Source organism: Halyomorpha halys, unplaced genomic scaffold, assembly GCF_000696795.3.
Source record: "Halyomorpha halys isolate HHAL.00 unplaced genomic scaffold, Hhal_1.1 Scaffold66.1, whole genome shotgun sequence".
Taxonomy (NCBI): Eukaryota; Metazoa; Arthropoda; class Insecta; order Hemiptera; family Pentatomidae; genus Halyomorpha; species Halyomorpha halys.
In genome coordinates, this window is record NW_027112997.1 from 1827157 (window position 1) to 1851708 (window position 24552).

The 24552-nt window shown below is 30.2% G+C and overlaps 2 protein-coding genes across 4 annotated transcripts in view; both read right to left on the bottom strand.

Moving 5' to 3' along the window:
- Nucleotides 1–20936, bottom strand: part of scalloped (TEA domain transcription factor 1 homolog scalloped) — a 688296-nt gene extending 667360 nt beyond the window's left edge. For 2 of the 3 annotated variants that reach the window (XM_067050639.1, XM_067050641.1), the window contains exon 1: nt 20813–20935. The gene's annotated coding sequence lies outside the window, so the exon portion shown is untranslated. Of the gene's footprint in view, nt 1–20812 lie in introns of all 3 variants that reach the window. The other variant, XM_067050644.1, reaches the window with a different exon arrangement.
- The window catches only part of LOC106692672 (post-GPI attachment to proteins factor 2-like), a 53961-nt gene continuing 37440 nt past the window's right edge, over nt 8032–24552 (bottom strand). Inside the window, exon 4 of the mRNA XM_067050646.1 lies at nt 8032–8160. Within this exon, the coding sequence (XP_066906747.1) occupies nt 8108–8160 (53 nt within the window). The 3' untranslated portion in view covers nt 8032–8107. The remainder of the gene's footprint in view (nt 8161–24552) is intronic.

Sequence of the window (24552 nt, forward strand, 5' to 3'; positions counted from 1 at the left end):
ATGATAATGTAGTAGTTCCTTCATTTACCAACTTATACCTAAAGGCTTTCGCAATTTTCCCACTAATACAAAAAAGGTTCCGCCAACAAAAAAAAGTTTGGTAAGCATTGCTTATTTCAATGAGGATAAGACTTAGCTGATATTAATGACTATTCAATTCTACACTGACATGGCGAGTTTAATAAAATCGTTAGAGCCGTTTTCCAAAAAATCAAAAAAATGTGAAAAATCAATTCTATAAAGTGGTAATTCCAGTTAGTCAATTTTATTGAGAAAGTTGCTACCACATCCCAGGTATGAACCCGCTTTAACTTTGTAATTTCAGATTTGTACGACTTTTCGTTTTTGAGCTAGGCTGTACACAGACACTCACACAACGTGTATTTCCGTAGAAAACTCGAATTCGACATTTTTCACAATTCCAATACCATCCCTTACTATATATCTTATTTATAGGTAAGTAGTAATAAGTAGTAATAGGTAAGTAGTAATAAGTAGTAATAGGTAAGTAAAAAGTAGTGCATATTTAAAATTAATTAAGTTATAATAAAATATTTAATATTGATCCATGACTAAGCAACTACTATTGAGATGGACGTCCTTAAAACGGGATAAGAGCCCCAAAATGTCGATGAATGAACAATATATGTGTAGTGGGAAAATGTAGGAAGGATTTTTTACAATAAAAACATACATGGAATAAAAAGATTAACCTCCCAATTGAAAAAATATTGAATATATTTATTTTTTTGTAAACAATAAAAACATTTCTGGAGTATCACCCAACATTAATTTAGCCTCGAACAGCTGGACCTGAATACAGTAAAAAAAAAAGAAGAGAAATGTATGAAATTAAAATCTACGTGAATGTATGTGTTCCACTATTCAAATAACCTGTAATAAATGACCGAGAACAGTAATTAATAAATTTATCGCCTTCTCTAATAGGGATATTGAATCGTCAACCCCTTTGATCTGGGAGTGTTGGCTTGTGATCTTTAGATCTTCTATCTTGTTTGAAATCTCTACCTCTCATCCTCAGAAGAGATTATTCCAAAAGAGCCCCGTGAGCTAGCCTAGCTATTTATAGACGGAACATGGTCCATATAATATTTTCCTCTCTGTTCCTTGAGATTTAATTTAATATCGGCTGTAGCAAATTAAAAAAAATAAATACATTTTTATTTTAATAAGCAATTAATAACTTTAATATGTTTCAATTTAAATTTTCGCAGTTACATTTTAAATTGCGTCCAATTTTAAACATAATTACTGTTAGGTAATAGGTTAGATCTCTCATCTAAATCCTTTAGACCTTCACCGTGTAAGATGAGTAATATCGTAACACATTTTATAACCTCACTCTTACATGCGTTCATGTGATTCATTCGAATTTGTATTTTAGTAATACCTGTGCAAAGTATTGTTATGAATATAACGTGCATTCGTTATCAGTTTTTACATTTTGGATATTTGAATTATTGCATCCAGCTTTAACCAGCCTTTGTCTTTTTGTTTTTTTACAGAGACACAGTAATATAGAACCAATGTTTCGCAGAATTTCAGGTGAGAAATTCTATTCACATTATTAACAAATCTCGTACTTATTGCGCAGTTAGCCCAGACCTGTGGCGTAAGTATTAATTTTGAGGCCCATGGTAGCCAAGATTTCAGACACCCTAACTTATTCGAAATGTGAAACGAAGATGTGTTATACTTGGTAATAAAATGTTATTTATTAGTTGTATCACTACATTTAATATAATTTGATGTTGTATTTTATTGTGTAATTGATGGTAAAACATACTTAATAGCTCAAATAGTTCGAACCCTCGGCGGTTTAACTTATACTCTATAGAAATTAAATATTCCAAGACAGGTTAAAAATTAACGCTTGATAAGAGATATTCAAAATGAAATCTGTAAATGTAGCCTCTTTACCTTACAGTGTGCTCTAAATCTGCGGTAACCCCATACCTAGACCTGAAAACATCATTTAACCCACCTGTCGAAGTGGTTGTGTATAATTGGTTAGCTCTGGCTCCAATTGAAGATGTAAGTTACTCTTCAACAGAAGACCTTGGTAATGCGTGTTCAGTAGATTAGGTAGCTTGTTAGGAGATGAATTAACAGGATGAGTTTTACGGGAACCAGCCGTAAATCCTAGAAGGATGTACACTTCACTCCTTAGGGAACTAGGCTACGGTCGGAAAGGGAATGACAAGTCCTACAGATAACAGCTGTATGTTCTTGCAAAAAAGAAGAATAGGTTAAGGAAGGAGGAGAGATCCAGAGTGAAATAAAAGTCCAATATACATTTCCAAAAATAGAATTAGATTGTACTGAACCACTATGAATATTGTTACTGCCTTCTAAGGAGGTGTATTCCTTGAATTCGCACATTGGTTTCGAGTTGCGTTAATTTATCTCTCTGGAGCTATTAAACGCCTCCAAGAGGTGCTAAGTGTAAGACGTTTGCTTTTAGTGGATCAGAAGATTCTATTGCAATATTTATTGATTCTAATATTACATTAAAAAATATAATACAAGTCTTGTTAAATTATTAACAAGAGACAATACATATGTCAATATAAGGTGTCTGTGTGATAGCTCATGTCGGCTCTTAACCGATTTGGTGGTAACTGTTACAGTATAGACATGCAGATAGTGGTGTCATTACACATTATTTACTCAAATACAATGAAACAGACGTAAATTTAGATGCTTCGATTAGAAAGGGAGTTTAAATTTAATCTTACCTTTATTCAATAATGTTTAATTAGGTTGACAACTTTAAAAAAACAAACAATTGATATGTATATGTGATAAGAAAACTCTCTTGTTCAATTCAAGCCCTCCTCCCCCCTTGATGGCAAGGTAGCTAATGCCACCTCTTATTTAGGCCCCAAACAGCTTAAATTCCTTCTTCACTCAGCCCTTTCCTGATATGCCTCAATCATATTCTTTTTCTTAAACTCCATAAATTCCAGATCATTTTTAATTAAATTTCACCTAATTACTTACTTGCTTTTGTCCTCAAAACTCGAACTCAAAAATAGGATCTAACTCTACCATACCACCATTCTATCTGTTATTCTACACACCCTTTACTTTTCCCTTAAAAATTCCATTTTTCCTCCAACATGAAAAAATGTCTTAGTTCGTCCGTTGAACACAGTTTCTTTTCTTCCGCAACTTCAGGTTCATTAACTTAATCTACCTTTAATCTAATTTATTGAAGCCACTGTTAGTATTGTTATACTTCAATCTGACGTTTTCCTTGATCTTGCTAGATTTTTCTGTCCTCCCTATTCCACTTTATATGATATCATTTTGTAGCTTATGAAATTGATGTCCAAAAAAAGAGATATGATCTCTGCCTCTAGAATATTGCTTTCCGTTTGCTGGTTCCGTTTATTATTTTCTCGTAACTGGCAAGCTTTTCATTATCTTACTAATGTAAATATATAAGAAAACACTTTTTCTAGGGATACTCTCTTAACTTTCTATCACTTGTAATATCGTTTGTACTTTACATCACATACCTAAATATACGAGTTTATTTATTATTTGGTCCTTCTGACGTGTTCAATGCGTCCTAAGAATTACATTATTAAAACCTACGCAGCTAATACAACTTAAGCCATTCTTATCGATTCAAAAACCCTTCCGTTATAATCTCCCTACTCCTAAACCGTTTACCAAAATATCTCTATTTAATTATAAACATATAAAATTTTGATCCAAATACGCTCAATATTTATTTTCAGAAATTCCCCAACGTTTCGGCCCTTGTCGATTACAAAAAAAAATCATATATGACATAGGAAATTTGCCTGCAGAAACTATTTTATAAGAATATGACATCAATATTTAAGGTTGTCTCCTTGAAAATGGTCTAAGGGCCAAAACGTTCGAGAATTTCTGAAAATAAATATTGAGAGTATATTTGGATCAAAATTGTGTGTGTTAGTAATAAAATAAACCACTCTCAAACAATCATTATAATAAATCATATCTCTATTTATTTATTAAAGAGGGAGGTAAAATAACTCGAAAAAGCTCCTCAATTCTCCAGACGTTTCTATGTTACTGTGATTCCTTCCCTCTAAATATCCTTCACTTAGCCCTTCATGAATATGATCTACGAGATCTCTAGTGTCATGATGGAATGCTGAGTGAGTCCTTTGTAGCTAAAGGAGTTAAGCGACTGCAGGGGGAGTCGCTTCCATTCCGGCCTGGAGGATATTTTTTTAATTTTGATCACCCCCTTCCTAGTCATTTCTAACATACGGGGAGGGGGTGTTTGTCTAGAGGTAACAAACCTGTTCTAACCATGGTTAGGGGGGCAATTTTTCATTACCTGGGACCGCCACAGCAATGAAAAGTCAACACCCCAGGCGCCGCCAATGTTCCCAGGTGACAATGACCTGCGCCTTAATTAACCACCATGGACGGCCCAAGGCCTGGAGGGTTGACTTTTATTTCGGTGGCGGTCCCACTCAATGAAAACTTGACTCTCCACCTAAGATAGGCTGGTTACCCTTGATAAACCTCCCTCCCATATATCAGAAATGACCAAGAAGAGGGGCATAAAAAGATGGAATGCTATGTTATGAAACTTTTATGCTGCTTGCCGTAAGTGATCTGTATGTTCTCAGGAAAAAGAGAAACAAAAAACTTTATACGAATTCATAAGAACCAGATAAGCCTTTATAACTTCTTATTATAAGGTCTTCTTAGTCTGTCCCTTTAACTTCTACAAATCAAGATCTGATTTAAGAAATCATTTTAATATTTATTATGAAATTATTGTAACTGCATGTAATTAGTTCAAATAAAGTTTAGATAACAAACTATTTTCTTTGAAGTTTATTATTGTAAATTAATTTAAATAATGAGAAATCAGAGAGAGAATGAACATTAGCAATTATTGAGAATATTGATTTAGGTCCGACTTTGTTTACCGTTTTTCGTATTCTAATACATGAGTCAGTAGGCTTGTAACTGTTGTTGTGGAAGGACGTTTGTTCTTTCATTTTGTTCACCATTTTCAAAAGAAATGGACATTCTTTCGTCCCAAATATCAGGGACATCTCAGAATAGTCTACTCACGTAAGGGTGGTACACAACAGCATGACCACTCGCCCGATGGTTTTTTTACGAGATCAATAACTTATAAAAAACCTAGGGTATTTAAATTCAACATTTCATTTTTAATTTACTAGAAGGAATATTGTAGTTTAGTTGTTAGAATAAGTAGAAATAAAAATTAATTTTACGTTTTTTAATGTTTATTATTTTATTTTCGTTTCTATTAACTCAACTCTTTTTTTTTTTTTACTATGAGTTTTTCTGTTTTTACTTTTTTAAATACTTATGTGTGCATATTTTAGCAAATTGTGTTAATTTTTTTTCTGAAAGTATCAATATATTGTCCAACAAAAATAGTTTGGATTATTGGAAAAATTCCCGCATTAGAATCATAGAGGCAAGGTTCTATTTGGTGCAGTTTTGTTATCGTAAGAACCCTTTCTACCCCCGCCACCACCTTCTCCCAAACTACCATTAAATAAATAACTAAAAATGTCGTGTCACTGTTTTTCCGTAGTAAAATACAGAGCAGGGGAGTACGTCTTGGGTAATATAGTCAGGTTCAGCACGTAACGCCATTTTGTCTTATCAAACACCGTGTACTCTCTGAAGCCATTTGATCGAAAGCTGTTTTCAGTCCATTATTAGCTTCCATATGCTAACAATCAGTTTCAGTCATCTCAGAATAAAAATGGCATAAGATACCTCCAGATGAAAACACAAAACAAACATCGATTATAAATCAGTCCAATCTGATGAGGCGGAAGTGACTCAGTCGTCAGGGAGCGATGTTTATCGGAAGGAGAAGCTACTTTTCAGGTATAATAATAAATGTTAGTGGTGAATGAAGCTGGCTTCCTTAGAGAGTTGGACCGATTCCAAGATGGTCGCTTAAGCAAACAGACTAATATCGCCTAGATGGTCTAAATATAGGCTCCCTCAGCCGGGCGACATTTAGTTTGTTGGCGATGTGGCCAAAGAAAAAAAACCGACTCTTCAACCCTTCCAGATGAACTTTACTCAACCTTTCTTTTATTTTTATACTGATGAGCTGTTCAATAGTCTACATACTCAATTACGTTCTCATTTGAATTAACTTTACCACTAATGAGGGTTCTCATTTCCTCAATTGTAGTGTAAAAAAAAAAAAGAATAATAATTTAATTGAATGTATCTGTAACGAAACATCCCAATAATGAGGAAAATGTTAATTTAATTCACTCAGTAAAATATTACATAATGTACTAAAACGGATTTTTTGATATACTAAAGCTAGCCAGATGTTCATTTTGGGTACCGTTCCTTCTTCATTCTCTGATAAGTGTTCTTGAAGTTGGATACTAGTTTATAATAACTTGCTAACTTCCCCGGGGGCTTGCCTGTACTTGAAGGATTAACTTGTGATATTTTATTACAAATACCAGCGCTTCAGCTCCCATAGAAAATACCTGGTCGCCTTAAAATAGTTCGACAAACTTTGCTACCTTGCAGTCCAAGATTGCCAGGTCTTATTTTAGTAATTAAAAAAAAATTATCACCAAGATCATCTTTATCAGAAATATCTCTATAGTAAATATTTAAATGGGCTTAATTCTGTAATTGAATGCGAAACAGCGACTTAAGTGAGATACTTTATGATAATGGTAGTGATGGATATGGTCATTTTATGGTATTATTATCAGTTGTATAGTAATTTGTTAATATTTTCCCCTATTGCCAAGTATTTTTAGTGGGAAGGCAAAGGTCTTTGTTTTCTAATGCGAGTGTTTGAGGGATGGGTATTTAATGACTAATCTGGATTTATTAAAGTATACGACAACAGGCACAGGAAAAGCTAGTTCGGCCTAGCAGAATTTTTAGAAATAAAAATTTAAGTTAAGCAATTCAACAAGCTCGTCAATTTCTACTTAAAGGAAACAACAGAATCTTATGAAAAGAAAATTAACAACAGAAATTAACCAGAACTGGATGGTAAGTTTTTTTTTTTTTTTGAGCAACTCATTGCCTTTGTGGAGCATGAGTAGAGCGATAATCTGACCCTGAAAATGGTAAAGTGAATCCTTGTAATACAGTTATCAATCTCATTGTATAATAAAAATAACAGATGTATAATTTAAAAGGTGTTTTGTTCTTGACAACAGATTATCATCTCTACTCACTAAATAGCCACCCCCCAATCTTCTAAAACAAGGGATAAAAACACTATCAGGTAAAGCGGGTGTGCTGGTTATGTCAACTTTTTTAGGTACTGCTTCGTAATCCTCGGCATCTCCTTAATCGCTACTGGCTTTGGAGCTTCCACCATGATCATCACTAGATTAACCTTTTGTTTCCGAGACTAACCAGCTCTTTCAACTCTTTAACAAACCTAGGGTCACAGAAAAACGCATGCTCCACCGTTTCATCCAGAGGGACGGAAGTTTGACATGATGATTCGTCATCTAATCATCCCTCTTCCCTCCCCATCCATGCTATGATTTCGGGATTCAGCTTCTGGACTCTTATTCAAGGTCCCGCAACCTCCGTTATCTTCCAAGGGCGTCTTCTCACTCTTCTTTTGCTACTTTGGACCAATGAGCATTGGTCCTTAACAACTTCGTCGGTAGATCAGGAAGCGTTCTTTCGCGAAAAGATCATTTGTCGTCGACATACCTCGAAAACTGGCAATGCATCCTTCTTACGTAAGCTGGAACAACATACAAGGCACATGTTTAATGTACACTGCTTGGTATACAGATAATGAGTCTCTAAGAAGTCCACTCAATCTTTGCCTCGGCACAACGATGTTTGGCTTGAACTTTGTTGAAGATAAAAGGTATATATGTGTAAGGTATATACGTGCATGAATTTGGTGATTTAAAATTGCATGTTTTTATTACATAACACGTTTCTTTTTCTACAACTATTAGTTTATTAGAACTAGAACGCAGAATAGGTGTTTTGCGACACCAACGGATTTAAATAATTCTGAAGTAAACTTTTCTAGTCTAACTGGGTAACTAAGCGAAAAATCTTATTTCCGATGCAGGATTCTTGCACTTGTTGATACCTTAGGACTGGTCAGGCCTGCAAAAGTATGAAAGCTTTTTAGTTGAATAATTTAGAAAAATAAATAATATTAGAAAATTTCCTCATATTTAAACTAGTGAAGAATATGTATATTGTTATTTTTTCAATTATATAAATACAGAACATGGAATAAAAGATCAACAAATTTAAACCTCATGGACCCACAAACATAAAACTTATAAAGGTATAATTTCGCATTTATCGAATCTAAATAAATTTCTATTATTTTTCCTATTGTATATTTTCTTTGCCTTTCAAATGCAAGGATCGAATGGAACACTAACATATGAAACACTATCTCTTTTTGGTTAGGCTGTTGAAGTGAGGTGTAATATCTCAAATCTACATTAAAATGCTTTAGTGGTTTATATAATAAACATTGGCTGTTCAGAAAAATAACTTTGTATTTTCTTTTTGAGTTTTCGCTCTCATTGGTTTTGATTTATTCTTATAGTGCCAAGTCAAAGTATGGTCTTTTAGCTATAAGCATAAAACAATTTACACTTTTAGGAACTGTGTATTTATAGTTTTTGACTGAGGAATTTAATTAGAAATTTCAATTTTTCACTTAACACTTAAAAAAGGTATGTTAGTGATTTTTTCTTATTGTTTTCTTTATTTTAACTTAATTATAAGATGGATAGAAGGATAACGTTTTAAGATGTTATATATTACTGATAGTATACACATTTTATGTTATCAAAATATTTATTTTATGAATTAAAAAAAAAAGTTAGTAAAAAATATAACTTTAAATCTACACATATCAAGGGTATAACATAAAATTAAATAAACGTATAATTTCGCATTTATCGAATCTAAATAAATTTGTATTATTTTTCCGTTTTCTTAGATAAATTACCCATTATGACTTCTTTACTTTATTTTAACATTCGAACAACTTTTCGGGCAGTGTGCCAACTATCCTGTTCAATGTTCTAAAAAAAAAAAAAAAAAACCACAGTCTAGCTAAAATATGTATACACCAAATATCAAATAAATAAGTTATATTAATCATAAGTTATTTAAATATAATTTATTATTAATACAGCTAATTTTACAATTAAATATAAATTCACAATTTTAAAAATTTAAAGGAATGAAAAAAATAAGAATAATCAGAATACATATTTTTAGCCTAATATCAAATCATTAAATTTGCAAATTGATATAGAATTGTAAAATTAGCTGTATAAATAGTAAATTAAATTTAAATAACTTATAATTAATTGTAACTTATTTATTTGATATTCGCTGTATATTTTTTTTTAAACTTGGCTGTGCTTTATTTTTTATTTTTAATATCTGCCCGAAAAGTTTTTCGGGTATTAAAATTAATTAAATAAGTAATAAAAGGGTAATTTATTTCAGAAAATGAAAAAAAAAAATTGGAATTTATTTATCCATAAATACGAAATTCTACTTCTATTTAATTTTATGTTATATTAGAACCTCAATATTCATATATTTAATGTTATATTTTTTCATTTTTTTTTTTTTTTTATAAAATATAATTTAGAATATCATCTTCTTTATTAATGAAAATGTTTTAATAAGTAAATAATGCGTATAATATTAATAATACATAACATTATAAAAACTTACGGCTAGTGCAATACGCAACTCTTCTATCCACCTTGATTACGCTAAATATTGAGATTTTAATTCATTAAATTCGAAGCCCATCACACATCTGAAAGATACAAGGGCGAGCGAATCATTGCCATGGTGCTGGCGTAAAGCGCTGCTCAGCCGTAAATAACTCTTCACCTTAGTGTCAGTTTTCGAGTCAGTCCAGTTTCTTTATTCTATCAGTCGATTCTATCGTCTCAAGGGTCCAGTTCTAGAAGTGACTTCTAGGAGAAAAAAAAATCTTTCGAGTTATCGAGAATTGAATCCGTGTCTTCGTCTTTTGTATTCAAATGGAATGACACCATAGAAATGTTATATTTTAATTACTTTATCCTCGCTGCTGCATGCTACGTCACTACGATAAAGGATTTTAGTCATTCCATATAAATTAATTGAATAATTTAAATTTAAATCTGTACCGCTACAACCCTCGAAGGGTCAGTAGGGGGGGGGTTTCAGTACTTTGTAAGAAGTACTCTTACTAGACCAAGGGTTTTGCAAGGAGGTGATCTAGTCAGAATCACGCTCGACCCCCAGATTTTTACCCAAATTTAAGAGGCTGAGCGGACCTCAGGAGGGCTCCAAGAACACACAGGAGTTGACTCACGAATACAGTGTAACAGAAAACAATTTCCTACCCAGCCGGATTCTAATTCGGATCCTAAGAGTAAGTGACCACGCACTTTACCCCGTAGCTACCGTGCTTCCCAGCGAATCTCTCTGAATCGAGTCAGCGTCATTGAAAGCCATTGGAGGCTGAACGGGGCACAGGGCTGGGAGCGGCGAATCTCGCCATTGACAGAACTGCATTATACTTATCCTTATTATTATTGGACCACTGCAGCAGAAAAACAAGAATTAAGCAACAGAATGAGGAAGAGATTGTATGGAATAAGGTCTAAAACAAATGAGATTTTAAGATCATCATTAGATTTATGGTTTTTCTTGTACAACAACAATTTTTCATTATTTGTTTTTTCCAACAAACACATTTAAAAAATACAATTTTAAAAATAAATCAACAACCTAGACTAAACTTCTTTGTCGCACTGATTTATAGTCTAGATAGTTCTGGTATATTTTAAATACCATGATTTTAAATTTGACATGAAGTAAACTTATACCGATAGGACACAAGGATCTACTATATGGGGAAAAAAAAGTTTCTTATACAAGAGAACCCTGAACAATGAGGAATAAACGCTGTTTATTTTTATTTATTGTATTATTTTTCCCTTATAGAATTCATACAATGATATGAGGTAAGACACTGTTCAACATGTGAAGAGTCAATTTTGATATAAAAAAAAAATTAATCACAAGCGAAGATTATACTTGAAATATCAATGATCTAGAGTAGCCATTAACAGACCTCGCTAAATAACCTTCATTGTTATAAAAAAAAAAAAGTTCATTGTTATTGTTTTTAACTTGAATTCTCAATTCCCCCTCTCCATGTTCATTATTCCGTCTAACTTTTTAATAGTTCTTATTTTTTAGTAATATTTAGCGATTTTTTTTCTTTTAATCAAACTGGTTTAACTAAATATCCTATGAATTAAAGTTAAAAATTAAAAATTAGATGATTAATAATAACAATAAAAAACAATGAATAATAAATTATTCAGATAGTGTCAACATTGTTAATCAAAACAGATTACGTGTCCAACGTCTCGGCCATAAACAACAAGAATATTAATTATAATTTGCATACCTTAATTTAAGTGTCACAGCCTCAAATTGATTTATAAAACTTTGTTACCCCCAAGTCAATTTAACAAAGTTAAAATAAACATATAAACACAACCAATAACGGAAAACATATCAAGGACAATCTAATAAAATAACAGCTTTAATTAACATAATGCAGAAATCATAAGTAAAATTAATTTATGATTAATATAGTTGAATTTTAGATAATTATTCATAAATAAATTTTATAGGATTTTTAATAATAAAATAGACAAAAAATTAGTATAAAATAAAATGATAATATAGCTGGTTATTGAGGTAGGTTATATAATAGTGTTGTTATATGATACTAAAAAGAAAAAAAAATGTAAAGAATATAATTTATTATTATATGTTATAGTGACAAATACAAGTATATTAAAACTTCCTTTAAAACAGGAAAAATTAATTAGTAAAGAAATATGTTTTCCTTTATTGTTTTATAAGTTTATTTTGACTATGTTAAATTGACTTCGTGATAATAAAGTTTTATTGATTAATTTGATTCTTGAACAAGAAGCAATACCTAAACAATGGAAAACCGCAAAAATAATTTTGCTGTATACAAAAGGCAACAAGGATGATATAGAGAATTATCGGCCTATCTCCCTCTGTTTAACTATAGCAAAAGATTTCACCAATATTCTCAAACAATGGCTAATAAACAAAATAATGGAATGTATTGACGAAGAACATAAGAAAAGAACAGCAGGGTTTAGGAAGGGATTTTCGACAGTGGACCACATTCAGACTATAAACCAAATCATGGAGAAAGCAAATGAATATTACTTCTCTCTACCTCTCTATATCTTTGTTTCCTTGACTTTGGGAAGGCTTTTGACGGCATTATACTTTCAGAAATATTTAAGGCACTGAGATCAATAGGAATAGAGGACAAATATATCAGGGTAATAAGGAGATGACAGCATATATTATGACTGAAAAGAAAGGACAATGCTTTGATGTTGAGATTGGGAGTATGCGACAGGGTGATCCGCTATCCCCAATTTTGTTTGTTCTTGTGTTGAAGATGGTGTTCTGGCGTCTTGGATGGGAAAATTTAGGCACTAAAAGAAATGGAAAATGGCTGAGCAACCTACGTCTTGCAGATCATATTGTGCTCTTTGCAAGAGGCATGGAACATTTGAGAGAAATGATGAAGCAGCTTCAGGTATTGTGTGAAGAGGTTGGTCTTTGGACGAAACTTATGACAAATGGCGTAAAAGAGGAGTGTGAAATTAACAACCATAATTTGGCATATGTTGAGGTCTATATTTATCTGGGTCAGTTAATACCATTCACGAATAGCAGAGCAAAGGAGGTCCAGAGGAGATTGGCACTCGGCTGTAATAAGTTTTGGTCACTCAGGTATATCATGAAGGGGAAAATAAGTATGGACCTTAAAAGGCAGGTCTTCGAAAGTTGCATTTTTTAAATTTAAAATACTTTTTATCAATTGATAGATATTACAATCTGCCTTCTGCCTACCTGTGGGAAATAGGTAATAGTGATGAATGATCTCATACATACTAAAATAAAATAAAATAAAAAAAAAAAATCTCTCTTAAAATATATACAAACAGAAAAATAAACATAATCAAACTGTAACGACAGTTGCATTAGCCCAGTGGTCACTGACTATACCACAGGAGAGGAAATTACAGGTGTGGCAAAATAATATTGGAAGAAGTATTGTGAATGTGAGGAAAAGGGATCGAATAAAAATACTTGGATCCAGAAAGAAACAGGACTCACTGACACACTGATGATGGCAAGATAGAGCAAATGGGAATGGGCAGGGCATCTCCTTCGGTACGAAGATGAGAGATGGTCAAAAATTGCCACAGAATGGACTCCATACGACCTTAAAAGAAGAAGAGGACGTCAAAAGAAAATATGGAGTGATGTGTTCAAGAGGGTGGCAGGACCCCTCTGGTGGAGAGCTGCTAGGGGCGGGGATGTCTGGAAGGAGAAATGGTAAGAACTCGCCTCCCAATAGGGCTGGTCACCCCGGGAAGTGCTCGAATTCTGACCCTTGCCTCCCGAAAGGGAGGACCTATGTAGGAAAGGATGCAGGAAGATGGAAAGAAAATTGATAGAAGTAGGTGTTTTGTTAATTAATATATACAAATATCTTCTTTTTTTTTCTTCCTCTTCTTTAAATATTTATATTGTATTTTGTGTAATTTCAGTTTTTGCATAAATAAAGGCTATTTCATTTAATTTCACAAATATTTAACTTTGTTAAAATTAATGATAACTTCACGAAATAATCATTTCAAAAAATAAATACAGGTAGTTATGTGATTACTTCATCAAATAAACATTTAAGGAATAGTCGGAAATAATTATTTTGTGAAATAACGCTTATTTAATTAGAAGTAGCATGAAATTCAATTTGTTTAAATTACATAATAACGTTTAGTTGAGGAAGGGTATCTCTATACATTTGAATGTAGGTATCTCTTTGATCCAGTATCCCGCCATTCTACACAAATGTAATTGCCTTGAAAATGTCATATACAAAATAATAATGAAAAGTATATCTAATATCACTAATGTATGCATGATAATTGTTTTAATTGAATACATATTAATCCCTGAGCCAAGAATCATTTTTCGATGAAACAAAAATATTTTTAAAAAAGAGTTTCAATGAATATTTTAACATTAAATATTATTATTGAATATATACAGGTTTAATTTATTTTCTGTTTCATAAAACTTTATATCAATTGAGTAAATGTATTTTATTATATCAGTTATAAGTGTATACCACATTAAACTTTATTAAATATATAAATAGAAACACAGGTATGTAAATAGATAAATAGAAATATAATTATTTTCAGATATATGATATATTTGAAAAACTTACATTTATAAGCAACCTGTGGAGCTGTTCTGCGGGTTCGCAAAGGTTCGGCCGAACCCTTTGTTAAAATTTTCCAAGCTTTAAACAAATAAACAAATAGTAAAGGCTCATCGAACTCGAAGGTTCGATGCCGATACTACCAATCATTCTCTACATACATCTGTCCAGTGACACCCCTCCAAACCCAAATCTACTTTATCAGTCTTAACGCAATCTTGCTATCTACGTTTCAGTCTACCATTCGGTTGTTTACACGTCGATTCAGTGTTCATTAATATTTTAGGGATTCGTTCGTTACTTAATCCCATGACCTTTCAAGCCCATCTTATTGGCTGCAATGGTAACCTGAATTATATTTATCTAGTACCGTTTCCTCAATTCAGCGTTGTGTTGCCTTCTAAATCTTCCAGTTAAATCATCCTTTTTCGGTTCGTATATTTTACGTAGAACCTTGATGAACACCAATGAAATTTCTCAGAGGTTTTGTTTCCATTAAAAAATCTATTAATACAAACATATATGTATATGTAGTTGACCGTAAAACTTAAACATATGAAGATGGTCAGGGTTGCGGTCAAAAAAAGAACAACTAGTTTATCACTATTTTAATGTCCGACGTTTCGTCCCACTTTGCAGGGCTTCATCAGGGCTGTTCAAAGCGAAAGGTTGAACAGACTTGCTAAGTGGGGCGAAACGTCGGACATTAAAATAGTTATAAACTATTTGTTCTTTTTTTGACCGCAACCCTGACCATCTTATATTAATACAAACGTATTATTCTCTGTAACAATACTTAACTAGACCGTTCATAGTTTAGTACTATGACACTCACAGAGAAAAGTGCTCGAAAAACTTGCTAATTTTTACGAATAAATATTTTCGTTCACGATCGAACTTTTCTTAAAAATAAAATGTTTTACAACTCATAAATCATAGAATAGTAAATATTTTAAACAGCCAACCATGATGCGACGAAATATGAATATCCAACCTCATTCACAGGTTTCAGATAAATACCCTAATCACAAAATGGTATGGAGTAAGAAAGAGTTAGAGGGTAACTTAGCACTAGAAAAGGAAAAAGAATATATGTTTATTTATATTCAAATATCACCTATAAAGCTAGGCGTTATTTAAGAGTTATAGCTAAATATAAACCTTAACAGAAAAAACAATAACAGAAAGAAGTAACATTAGCATAGATTGAGTTTAGTAGTGCTTAAGACCTGTTTCTACGGTGACATTTTCAGTCGTAGTAGTACAGCCACTATAGTGTGGTAGTGTGATATGGCGTAAGTGTCCTTGTAAACATGCTGACAGTTCAACTAAGTGATAATCAGCAGGAAAAATGGCAGTTACAAAACAATTTGTTACTTTATAATTACAAAGTTTCAAATTATATATCACACTGTCTTACTGTTGTGACTAAATTATTTAAAATATCTAGAAATACGTATGTAAAGGAAGTTGTATATTATATAGATATTAGATATTATTATTTATATTATATAAATATAAAAAAAAATAACGAAACATAAAGATGATAAAGTTGGTAAGGTGTGACAGTTCGATGACAATTTACAGTTAACTATTACACAAAATCTGACAGTGGGAAGTACTAGCATAGAGTTTTGATAGTGTTTACACAATGGCAGCAAATGGGCCTGAAGGAATAGATGGAATACATTGGATACCGATATAAGTATTTTTTTTTTTTTTTAATTACATACTCTGATATTTATGGCAAAAGGTATGTTGTGATGAATAAATATAAAGAGTTCCTAATAAAAACGCACATGGGCTAGTTTTTAAAAGTATAGGTAAATTCTGAAAAACTTATGGTTTCCAAACACAATTCAATTTTGATTTATTCTTCGTTTAAAAGGAACAATATGAATACAACTAATAAGCTCTAGCTACCAAAAATATCAATTAAGGGTTATTTGTCCAAAAAATTAACATGAATGTTTTGATTACATGAATTTGAAACAAAGGTGAGAACCAAAACCTGCATTGAACCAAACAAAAGGGGTGTTGATAGTAGTGTTTGTATTTTTAATACAAGTGGCTTTGTTTTCTACTTACCCTACCATTTTTATAATTTCCGGTAATTGTCTGACAGTTTGTAAAAATTGAACAACAGGCAAATCAGTCAAATAAAGGATTTGGACATAAAATATACTTCCAGAAGTACATTATATATAATTAAGTTTACTTATAAAAAATGACAAAACTGATTAAGTATCAATTAGTCAATAATAATCGATTATTTTAGTTAAATTTCTCTTGTGTGATAAACGATTAATTGAGTCCAATGTCGTGGTAAACATCAATAAATTTCCTCGGAGTATCAAAATTGAGCGTTCCCGATGTTTCACTATAAGCTTGTAATATCTTAATTCACTAATTACTATATATCCACTTCTAATGTTATTACAAAGCTGTGATTTTTTTTTTTTTTTTTTTTAATAATAATAATAAATCCATTTTTCTGCCCAAGCCAGATTGATGGAAACTTAAAGAACTCATAAAGGAAACGTTGTGAACTCTATGCAAGATGATTTTGAAGGGGAAAGTAAACTTTAAACCTCTACAAATTCAGTGTCCGGAAGCAGATCAAAATCATTTCAGACTTATAGTTCTAACGAAACATAATTTATGATTGTAATGCAAAATTAATTTTGTCAAAAACGGACCAATTGCATTTTGATGTAAAGCTCCTCATTGAAGCTCATTCAGGTCTAAAACAAGAGCCATAGAAAAACTATATATTTTTTATAGTTACCTTCTAGGCTAATAAATAAACTTCAAATTGAATATAAAATAAAATAATCAAATTGAATATAAATTTCATTTTCCTATATTAATTATGAAAGGAATATAAATTAACTATTTAGTAACAATGGTGACAAAAAGATTCATCAGACTCGGTTAAAAAAAAAAAAAATTTTCATACGCCAGCTAGTTAAGAAAGTTTTAATTTATTTATGTGTTGTTGGTCGTTTTCATTACATACTACAACGACATTATATACTAAATATTATTTTTTCTTTTCCACTCCCAGTTACCTACAGTTAAAGGAGCAGTGACCTACAACTTGGGAATCCCAGCCACAACCTGAAGATTGAAGCCCAGGCTGCTGCAGGACATACTGTTATAAATTATATATAAATTATATATTTATCAGTTCTGTTATTGTCACTCTCAAATTTTATTGTATCTTAATTTATTTTTTTTTCTCTTCATTTTTCCTTAAATTTACTTCTTTTTTTCAATTAAAAGTCAATAATTTATTTTGTTAAATCCATAAATGGCATTGTTTTGTTATTAACTTTACTTTTATTTTTTATTATGAATTATTATTTTAATAAGATTATTATTAGAAAAAATAAAATTATTTTTTCTAAAAATCGTTGGCTTCTGTATATATTACGATTATTATTTCAGGAAATGCGATTACAACCAAAAAAAATATATTTTTCCTTTTATCTCCTCAAGTTAATTATCAATTCCTTTCATTATTTATATTTATGCGTTTTTTACTATTAATAAAATTGTGAAACAGTTAATTATTTCCATCGGACAGAATTAAAATTACTTTAGAGAAAGAGTTTTTTACCAGAATCCGCATTTAAGGCCTGTTATCCTATTTCAATGAAAATAAGATCCGGCAGATGAATAAGATTTCTTAATTTGCATTGATTTAGTGAGTTTGATAAAACCATATTTATGAGAAAATCGAAAAAAAAAAATCGATTAAATAAATTGGTACTTCCGGTCGGCAGATTTCATCAAAAAAGTTGCTCTGACATCCCCTAAATATGAAATTATAGTTTCGTACGAATTTTGGTTTTTTTAGCTTGACAGTTCATTCACAAACCATTTTTGGTGAACTTGGTTTTCGGACTCAGAGTATTTTAAAACGTGTATTTCTCTCGAATGTTTCCTTGACCTCAATACGTTCCCTTATATATACCACATATAGTTATGTGAAAGTGGAAATGTGTTGAAATAACAACATCAATTACATCCAAAGGTACATAGATGAACCAAATTAAAAAATAATATATCAAAACATTTAAACTAAAGCAAATAAAAAATATTTTTTTAATTACTTTTGAATATAAACACTAAAAGCACCGAAAACGGATTCACACCGTATTTCTAATAGATACAGAAAATGTTATATGACAATTTATATGGGTTTAATTTTGCTCTGTGTTTTTAAAAAAAAAATCTTTAGCAACAATTATTATTTTATTAAATATTAATTCAATTTATTAAATTTAATGCAGATTTTTCTGTTTATTTGACTTTTTTTTCAGTATTCGACATGTATTTTCAATGGTTTCATAAAATAATAAATTAAAGATTAACAATAGCATCATATAATACTTCAAATTTTTAGAAGATGTGGGAATTAGGAAAGAAAATTAAGGTATAAACAATATCCATAACAATAATATTAAATATATATATAATATAATACATAATTCACTTTTTTTTGGAGGGGACAGGCGTTAAGATTAAATAAGTTTGATACATTCATTTATGTATTTTGATACACAGTGCTTAATAATTAATTTATATTATTTCATTTTTTTATACTTAATTATATTTTAATTTTTTTATTAAATAACCATACAGTGTAATCCAATAGTTAATACTTGAGGGTTATTAAGATACTATAAAAAAGAGCTTCCGAGTCATAACTTTTTTATTCATAAATACTGTTTTCAAATCCAAAATCACTAACTAAATATAATAACCACTTATTACAAAATAAAAGTAGAACTAAAAGTTATTTAACCAAAATAATGTTCACATCGGCACACTTTAAAATTTGCGACCAAATGCATTTATTCGGTATTGGTAAATAAACTTGGAATGCTATTGACCAACATTGAGGAATATGAATATCAACAAACGCTGTACAATTGATCGATTTCGTAATAGGTTTCCTAACAGCACCACATAAGGGTCGAGAAAATTTTGCAGGATGGTGTGTTTTCAAGACGTGGAGTTTAACGACCTAAACATAACACATTAAACTTTTCAAACACTGGAACTATGATCATAGAGCAAAACTTACATTTTTTTATAATTTAATATCTTGTATTAACCACTAAACTATTGGACCTTCAAATACTATTAAGCAACGATCAATAATTTTTTTAAAAATTAATATATGATATAAAAAAAAAATAGTGAAATAAATAAATACTGGGGATACTTGACAAGAGAAAATAGAAATCAGGAGAACCACCTGTTTCCTTCATCACATGCTTCCTGAAAGCCTTCCCATATTGTTTCCCTCCGCCACTGGCAGTATTATTTTCGAAATAGCAGTGTTGAAAAAAAAAAAAAGGAAAAATTAACTGTTTAAATATCCAGTAATCGATTAATTGAAACATTAAATCAAAAACAAAGTTTATGTTTTTTAATAATTGATCGTTTTAATTATGCAAAGGATATTTAAAAAAACTACAAGATAAATCAAATATGGAAAAATTTGTCTAAAAATCATGTTAATATGTCGACAATACACTCTTAAATAAACATGTAACCTGAATTATATCAAATTACAATATTTTATTTAATTAATTTCCTACGACCTTAATATGAAGTTTTCCAAAAATTTGTTTTCTCTTTCATAAATAATATCAACTGAGTAAATTCTGTAAAAGCATGGCCTAAGCCGTATTTGATTGACAGCCCAATAACTTTTTATAGCACGCATTGTAATAAATTAAAATTAATAACTGAAGCATCCAGAATAAAAGACAAATGTATTCGACGCTTTTGTTGTAGTATTTTAAAAAATAAAAAGATCACTGAATAGTTTAAAAAACAAAAGAAATTTAAAATGATTTACAAATCAGGAAATGGTATAGACATTAAAAGCAATGCTTATGCAAGAATATCAATTATTGTTTTTAGTTGGGCTAATTTTAAAATAAAATAATTCGAAATTTGAATTTATATCAAATCAAGTAATCATTCAGTAATATAATAAATTTTTCATTTGTATTCAATGTAATTTTGTAATTATGAATGTAATAATATTATAAACATTAAATTATAACAGTTTAAGAATATAAATATAAATTAAAAACAACGAACGAAGCAGTCGGAAGATAATGAGCGGACCGGATGACAACCGGTCCAAGTGGATCGCAATAAAAATCCAACGGAAGTAAACAATAAGAAGCCGATCAGGTCTATAAAACAGTTATAACTGAGTAATAAAACCAATAATTTAAAAAATTCATACTAAGAAAATTATCAAAAAGCCATAAAATAATTAAAAAACTAAAGCGACACCAGTTCTGTTTACATTTAAAAAAATAGTTCAAAGCGATTATTTATTTATTTTTTAATATTAAAAATACATATTTATCGCCTACTCACCAAAATAAAATTTTGCGTCCTTGCAGAATGTTGATGAATTTTAGTGCGGTATTTGTTCCGTAAATACAAAGAGTGTGCTCGATTTTGGAATGCCAAGAATGACCCAAAGAATCCAGACAACGCACTGAAGCGGGGCGCAACCCTCTAGGCGCAACTCCCCCCCTCCCACTACTACGGCCAAGTAATGGCGTCTAAAGAGAACCTGTTCTCCGGCAGCCCTCGCTCTTTGAAGCAGTAGCAAATCGGCAAAATCTTATCCCATTCGCGACCAAGGGCGACCTTTCTTCCGTACGGCAATTGCCTTCCTAGTCGAGCTATCGCTACGGGCTGGTACGCCACCGACGCCGGAAATGACACGACAAATACTAAGTGAAAATTCGGTTCGAAAAAAATAGTTTGTAATAATGTGATTTCGTTCATTGGTTGAACAGACTTGTTTTATTATTAATGGTATATACAAAAAAAAAGAAAAAAAAAACTGATTACTTCTGTTATATTCTACAGTGACATGACGTCTGAGACTGCTAACAGATTCTAAACGTGTTTTATCCTTAAACCTCTTAATTTTTTTTTAATTTAAATTGATATAGTGATTTTTATTTTATTAGAACGTAGAAGGAGAAACATTTTATTGAAAATACTGTGCTATCTAGTTATAACTGTGCTAAATAGTTATAACAATTGATTTTAAAATATTATAATATATAGGCATAGTATAATAAATTTAAAATACATGATAGTGATATATGATTTCTTTACTGTTCTTTGATCTTTTTCCTTTCCACTTTTTTAACTTTTTTTTTTTTTTTTATTATTCTTAATTTTCCCTTTATTTTCCTACATATCTTTAAATATAATTTTCTTCCTTAGCCCGATACACCTTTCCTTTTTTATAGTGAAAATCTCGATTCGAAAATACGGTTTACAATAATGTGATTTCGTTTATTGGTTAAACGACTGGGTTCATTTTTAAAGGTATATACAAAAAAAAAAATGTATATACCGATATTATCTTCTACAGTGATGTAATAACTGAAATATACAACATATTGGAAATATGTTTTATCTTTAAACCTCTTAAATTCTTTATATTTCAATGCATATAGTGAAGGAAAAAACACTGCACATTTGAGGGGTTAGCACAAATAGTCTTTTTCCTTTCTATTTCTTCATTTTTTTTAGTTGTTCTCCATTATTATAATTATTCATTTCCCCCCTTTATTTTCATATATACCTTTAAATATTATTTTATTCCTTTACCCAATACAATTTCTTTTTTCCCTATTATGTTATAACTCAAATAACATAAAATTAAAATAAACAATATAAATACATAAAAATCTAACGTATTCTCGCACATAGCATTTAATTAAAATCTAAAATAAAACTTAACAAATATTTACAAGGAAATAAATAAATGCTATGATGTGCTTAGAATAAATTTTTATATAAAATAACAATATAACAAAACACAATTTATTGATTACTGACGTTTCGTCCCATGGTGTAGGTCTTCTTCAGGGCTAAAAGAAAAATATACAAAGAAGGTAAAGCCAACGAAAGAGTAATATTAAATAAAAAATATGTAAAGGTGAAGGTACACGAACTATCAAAAACCTAAATAAAATAGTAAGGATAAAGATACAAACAAATACAAACAAAAATATTAACTAACATAACAATGAGTATTGAACTGATATAACAAAATATCAATATATCAAACAAATCTATTAATTATCTAAGGAAATATATTAATTGACACAGTTAATAGTGAATTGATAAATTAATAATATTGAGGCAGTATTAAATGTTATCATAAAGAATGATAAGTACAAAAAGTGACAGAAATTTAGGTAATAGAAATATCTTTTTAATGAAATTTAAATAATGAGAGGAGATATTACTATTTATCACAAATCTTTCACACCTGTTTTATTTAATATTACTATTTTACTCTTATATTGGCTTTAGCTTTTTTTTTGTATCTTTTTATTTTAGCCCTGATGAAGACCTATATTGTGGGTCAAAACGTCGGCTATCAATAAATAGTTTAAAACTATATATTTTTTCATCTTGCCCGCAGCCCTGAACATCTTTAAGATTTAATAAACACTATGAAGTTTCTTAGAAGTGCTAGTTGACAAAATCAAATGCAATATTGTAAATAAATGCGAGACTAACCATTAAAAACATTACAAGTGATTAGAAAAATATATAATTATAATACGTTAATGAAATAAATAATTAATTGTTATAATATATTAAGCATCAGCGATGAGCACTTTATTTAAATAACTTTTGTTCAATCAATATGGAGAATCTTCGGATTATTAAAAATATGTGATTTTGACACTAAGAATCGTCCAGATATTTCCCAACTGAAATATATATATATATATATATATATGCTTTTCTTGAAACGAGTGTTTCAAACACGGCTCCTCCCGTTGTCTTTATTCTCTTATATTCTAAAATGACAACTCATTTTTATTAAAAACATACGATTAATATAATGTATTCTTAAAGCTTGGAATAAAGGTAATTATGTGCCTATCTACCGAATAGAAATAGCGACATAGCTTTGTTGAGTTATGTACTTAGCAGAATTTTCTACTTTTTTAAAAATTTAATCTAATTAGTATGATTAAATAAATCATCGAAAACTAGTAGCGTTAAATCAAATAATCATATATGTAATTCATTGTTTGTTTTTATTACAAAAATCATAACAATAAAATTTATGATTGATAATAAAACATGATAACCGGTATCAATAGTTAAATTTATTGATATTTTCGACTATAATAAAAGTACAATCAGTTAATGGCAGCTGGTTGTGAAGAACCTAAATACATGTTTATAAGATACAGATGTCCCATACGATTTGGAAGTGAGGCAAGAATAAAAATTAGTTCGTTGAAGACGAACAACTATTTCCCTCAATATGAAACGCAAGGAGCTTCACACAGTGATGCCAATTTAGCACTTGAAACATTAATAAAATAGGCATAGTAACAAGTAGGGGTTGACCAGTAAATAATATCACTGCTCCTGAGTTTGAGAAAAGGGACATCTCAAAAGAGACGAGGAGAATTAAAAGAACGCAAAATGAATAATTATTTTGTTTAAATAAAATAATGGTTTAAAATAATGAAGAAGATGGTCAGGGTTGCGGTCAAAAACAACTAAGAACATTTTGAAATAGTAAGATAATAAGATACAAAAAGGTAAATTAAGAAAATTATAATAGATTTATTAGAAAATAAAAGAAAAGAAGAAAGAAAATAGTATTCATATAAAATAAACAATAATAATATAAAATAAAATTCTTATCATCGTATATTTCATATTAATACTATTTTCTTTCTTCTTTTCTTTTATCTGTATATAATTTTCTTAATTTACCTTTTTATATCTTATTATTTTACAATGCCAAATTGTTCTTAGTTGTTTTTGTATCTTTTTAGCCCTGAAGAAGGTCTACAAAGTGGGACGAAACATCGGAAAATAAATAGTTGTTAACTATTTTTGTTTCTATATATGTATGTATAGTTGACCGTAAAAATGATATATAGGGAGATGGTCAGGGTTGCGGTCAAAAGAGAAATACAAATAGTTTACAACTATGATGATTGACCATCTCCCTATATATATATATATTTTTGTTTCTATTTTGACAGCAACCTTGACAATCTCTTTCATTATTTGAAATTTTACGGTCAATTATTCATATATATATA